The sequence below is a fragment of the Phaseolus vulgaris genome, chromosome 4 (genome assembly GCF_051622355.1).
Source record: "Phaseolus vulgaris cultivar YP4 chromosome 4, ASM5162235v1, whole genome shotgun sequence".
NCBI classification, from domain to species: Eukaryota; Viridiplantae; Streptophyta; class Magnoliopsida; order Fabales; family Fabaceae; genus Phaseolus; species Phaseolus vulgaris.
Genome location: NC_143501.1, coordinates 27,116,980 through 27,122,072, shown reverse-complemented (window position 1 = coordinate 27,122,072; position 5,093 = coordinate 27,116,980). Strand labels below are relative to the sequence as shown.

Below are 5,093 nucleotides of genomic sequence, written 5' to 3'. Positions count from 1 at the left end.
CTGAATACCCATTTCAAACCTATGATGTTCATCTCATCTGTTTTAGGGACAAGAAACCATACCTCATTCCTTGAAATTGATTCAACTCTTCATGCATAGCTTCAACCCACTTTTCATCTTGGAGAGCTTCATCAATTGACTTTGGTTCAATTTGAGAGACAGAAGCAATGTGCCTAGAGAAATTTGAGATGGAGCTACCACTACAAAAAATAGTGTAAAAAATGACGGTTTTATTATGGCAGTTATTAATAACCGCCACAAATTTCAGTATAATACGTCATTAGATTAACCGCCACAATTATCTTTGTATAATACGTCATTTCAGTATAATATGACATTTTTAACTGTCGCAATTACCCTAAAGTTCCCCAGTTTTTTCCCTCCATACACCCTTTCTCATTATTCATTTTTTTTTAAACTTGCTTTCAGAAATTATTATTTTTTTCTTAAAACTTACTTTACATTGGAAAATAATTTTTTTTTGAAAATTTACTTAGTTTGGAAACCAAACCCTAACACCTCTTTCCTCTCTCCGCTCCACACCCTAACGCTCTTCCTTTCTTGCTCCACACCCTAACGCTCTTCCTTTCTTGCTCCACACCCTAATGCCTCTTCTCTTTCTCTCTGCTTCACACGAAACCCTAACGCCTCTTCCATATGGCTACTCCACACGAAACCCTAATGTCTATGTCTTCTCACAAAACCCCCTGTTCTTCACGAAACTAAAGCTCACTCTCGGGTCCGCCATCACCACCTCCGTGCAAGGATTCAACACAATCAATCGTTTGTTCAGGTTTGTGCTCGCGCGCCCTAAACTCTATCTTCAAAATCTATTGTTCAAAACCGTGTGTAATCTATCGTTGTTCTTAATTTGTTGTTCTTAATTTGTGAAGCAAATATTGTGTATGGCTTTGCTACTGTGATAAATTTACTGTGTTAGTGTGAAGTGAGGTGAAAACTGGTTCGCTGGTGAGTGTAGTAATTGAGGGTTTGGAGAGGTGGCAACTGGCAACAGTGGTTCCATGTCTGAGAATGTCGAGCTTGGTTGTAGTGGTGTTGGCAGAGGAGTTGCAACTGTGGAGGGATTTCTTATGTGAGATTGAAGAAAGGAATATCAAAATATTAAAAAAGAACTAATTATCCCTTCAGATTTTCGCTGGAATTCATTGGATACATCCCTGTTCACTTATAAGTTGAATATATTTTATTGCTCTGGAAAATTTAATAGCATATTAGCAATATCTGTTGAATTCATGGTTAAAACTATACTATAGTTGTGGCATATTTTTCATATATTGGTTTCACAATCCTGGGTTTTGTGAATATATTTACAAAGGAAGTAAATTATATTGCAATACATGGTCTAATATTTCTATGGTACAACAGGGGTTGTTTACAAATATAAAATTAGCAATAATCCTCTGTCACTAGTTTTTGTTAGTGACCAATATACTATATTCTTAATTTAGAGACTCTTCATATACACATCTGGTTGTGTTCCCTAGCTGTCTTTGCCTTATGTTTTTTTTTATGCTAATTACTAAACACTTTATATCATAGCTGATCTTACATAAATCTCAAATAGTCAGGTGTTGGATTTGAGACTTCTGTTCCATGTTCTTACATACTTTGGTTGCCCTCTCTGCTTTGTTGGTGTTGCATTGGGTTTGTATTTTTTTTAGTTATTTAGCATCTATTGTAAATTATAGCAGTGTGAAAGAGCGGCATTGTTTAATGTGTAATCTATATACTCTTTAGCTTAGTGATGAAGAATTATTCTGATATAAATAATGTCTCTGAATCTAGGCAATTCAAGGAAAAATTGATTTTGTAGTTTTATCATATAAAAACCATAAAGTACAGCATGAGTTTGAACTTTGAAGTGAGGTGAAGAGGAAAATTTCCTTTCTCATAAAAGATATGTGATTATAAGAAAATAGTCCTAACTAAATGGCTAGTCAAAGTATTAAAGTTATTTTACTTTATATATTGTATTTTCCTTTACACGACAGCAAGTAGAAAGTTGTATATCAAGGGTTGAACAGTCACCGACAGATTCTATGCAAAATGCACTCTCTCCATCATTGAAAGCATTGATTGCTGACCAACTTTTAAGGCACTCAGATAAGGATGTCAAAGTTGTAGTTGCCTCTTGCTTCAGTGAAATAACAAGAATTACTGCACCTGAAGCTCCTTATGATGATGATCAAATGAAGGTGTGCATAATTTTTTTACCACAGTTTATGAATGCACTTGACTATTATCATGGTCTTTACAGAAAAAAAATCAGTAAATCAATTGAATCATATCGATGAATTTTTCTTGCAGGAGGTCTTTCAATTAATAGTATCATCATTTGAAAATTCCAAAAAAATCATATCCCTACTCTTGCTTTCTGGAGGTGGTGCTAGCAGTGTTTTCAGCAATGGTTGAAGGGTGAAGAAAAGAAGGTGGGATTTGAGAGAGCGGTGGCATGGTAGAGTGAGTTTTAGTTTCCTTTTCTGCAGTGTGACCTTGCATCTTGGTCAATAGTATACTTCTACTTTATTTAATTATCTCCCTTATCCCTCACTCATTCCTATGATGTTTATATACCCATCCCACCACTTTTGTTTTGTATTCCTCTAGTGAAATTGACAGAAACAAAAAATGGGTGGTTTGGGTTAATGATGGGTTTGATTTGAATTGATCTGGTGGATTTTTCAAGCTTTTTTTTATTGATTCTGCAATTTTCATTTTAGGTAAGTATGACCAGTTATTACGTTAAAGAGTCTTGGCTTCTAGTTTAATCATTTGGAAGGGTGTTCATGAATTACCAATAAATGAAGAAGGAATTCTAGCCATGCATGCAAGGGTTTCACTAAAAAAATCATTAAATAAAGATAAAAATAATTAGTTATTATATTAATTAATTTAGAAATCATTTTATAAACTTATTTAAAATAATTTTTATTATTAATAAAAATTTATAAATAATTTATAAATTAATATTTAATTATTAAAATTTTAAAATGTTAGTAACTACATGTTTGCAGCAAAGAAAAAAGGCTTTGATTTTATATATAACAGACTTATTGCAGAGGTTGGACCCCACAAAGTGATGAACAATAAAAGTGAAAAGAGAAGTTTGGATAACTTAGAGTCATAGCAAGGGCGAGAATTGCTAGGCAGCACCAAAAGGGTACGTTTGAATATCAAATTTTATAATTTAATGTATTTTGAATATTGCTTAATACAATTCATATAATTCACCAAAAGTCGCTCTCTATTTTTGTTTTCATTTTCATTTAAAGTGACTTAATTCTACCTTTCATAAATAGCTGTAGAAAATTAAAATATGTTTTACTGTTACATTCATGAACTACAATAAACTATGCGAGAATTTTGCCCTTTGACCCTTTTCACTCTTGATTGAGCTTCCACATTCTAGTCCTTTTTCTTTTTAAGAATGTATTTTTAGTTTTGGACTTTAGATGTGTCAGAAAATGTTTTCGATCTTAAAAAAATTACATTCCTTCTAATTATAATTATCTGCTGCTGGATTAAACATGGAACAATGGGTTGTTTTTGTTGATTATCGTTTGAGGCCTTCTACAGTGGTATGGTAAACTCTGTTTTTTTTATTATTAATAAGCTTACTTTAAGTTTACACAAAACTGATTTCATTTTCACTTTGTAAAACATGTGTAATAGAAATAGAGATATAAGGAAGAGACAAATTATTCCTCACAATGGTCATGTTATGTCTTTGTCAAGAAGAAGAAATAATTTGGTATTTGTTTACTTATATTGTACTCTCTATTTTAATATATTACAATTTCTGCCACATTATACTTATATTATTATTGTTGAACATATAGAAAATTGAGATTGGTAAAAATATTGGACGAGCTGAAATGTGGAAGATCACACATAAGAGGAAAAATGGCACATATGTGAATGATGAGGCGCTGGAAATTGGGGTAAGTGTTTGGACTGCTTTGATGATGATGTATTGATCATAGAAATATATTGGACTGCTTTGATGATGATGTATTGATCATAGAAATATATTGGACTGCTTTGATGATGATGTATTGATCATGATGATATACTGGACTGCTTTAATGATGATGTATTGATCATAGAAATATATTGGACTGCTTTGATGACGATGTATTGATCATGATGATATATTGGATTGCTTTGATGATGATATATTGATCATAGAAATATATTGGACTCCTTTGATGATGATGTATTGATCATAGAAATATATTGGACTACTTTGATGATGATGTATTGATCATGATGATATACTGGATTACTTGCATAATATATTCTAACAAGTATATGTTGTTCTTTTGATTATTTTCAATTTTATCCAGGAAAAAATTGATGAACTAATGTTGACAAATCCAAGTATATGTTTAACACTTTGCTTGCATATATTGCTTCAAGAAAAGATATTCCAGAACATTTTGCTGCAAGGGCAGCTAATTTGGTTCATGCATCCACCAATGAGGTATTAATATATTTAAATATTTATTGGTGTCTTTTATTTTATAATTATAAACATACAAATTCATTAACTTAAAATTATTTATTTCAGGCATCAAATTATGGAAGTGGTGTTCCATCACCTAATCAAGTAATATGATCAAGTGCTGGAAGCAAAACTAATTAGGGATGTATGTTTTAATTTTAAACTTGATTAGGGATGTATGAAATTTTTATGTGTTTTAATTTTCAATTACATATAAACTTTTGAACATTATTATGTGTATTTTAATTTTCAATTACATATAAACTTTTGAACATTACTATGTGTGTTTTAATTTTCAATGAAATGAATGGATGATTATAACTTTATACATTATTTTATTTTATTATGAAAAAGTGGTGGTTAAATTTCATAATTGTATAAAACAGATTATAAAAAAGATTATAAAAAAGTCGTGGTTAAATTTTATTTATTCAGAATTAAAATTACGTTAGTTAAAAACGCTACTCTTTACGTATATTATGGCGCCAAAATCTTATTCAATGAATGTAAATTGCGACAATTATAACTGACACTATTTACGTATATTATGGTGTCAAAATCTTTTTCA

The 5,093-nt window shown here is 31.0% G+C and overlaps 1 protein-coding gene across 11 annotated transcripts; it reads left to right on the top strand.

The window, feature by feature from the left end:
• Positions 1-474: 474 nt before the first annotated feature.
• Positions 475-4,799, top strand: LOC137837517 (uncharacterized). 11 transcript variants are annotated; one of them, XR_016520710.1, is made up of 7 exons: positions 475-793; positions 2,013-2,216; positions 2,329-2,450; positions 3,081-3,181; positions 3,861-3,962; positions 4,368-4,504; positions 4,592-4,799. XR_016520710.1 is itself a non-coding variant. In XM_090301915.1 (7 exons), exons 4-7 carry the CDS (start codon positions 3,683-3,685, stop codon positions 4,632-4,634), a joined length of 372 nt encoding a protein of 123 aa, XP_090158041.1. In that variant the 5' UTR covers positions 475-793; positions 2,013-2,216; positions 2,329-2,450; positions 3,081-3,682; the 3' UTR covers positions 4,635-4,799. The 11 variants fall into 11 exon arrangements, 7 of the variants coding, with proteins under 7 accessions (XP_090158041.1, XP_090158040.1, XP_090158038.1 ...); XR_016520709.1 differs by having other exon boundaries at positions 3,070-3,181; XR_016520707.1 differs by having other exon boundaries at positions 2,329-2,481.
• The last annotated feature ends 294 nt before the right edge of the window (positions 4,800-5,093 follow it).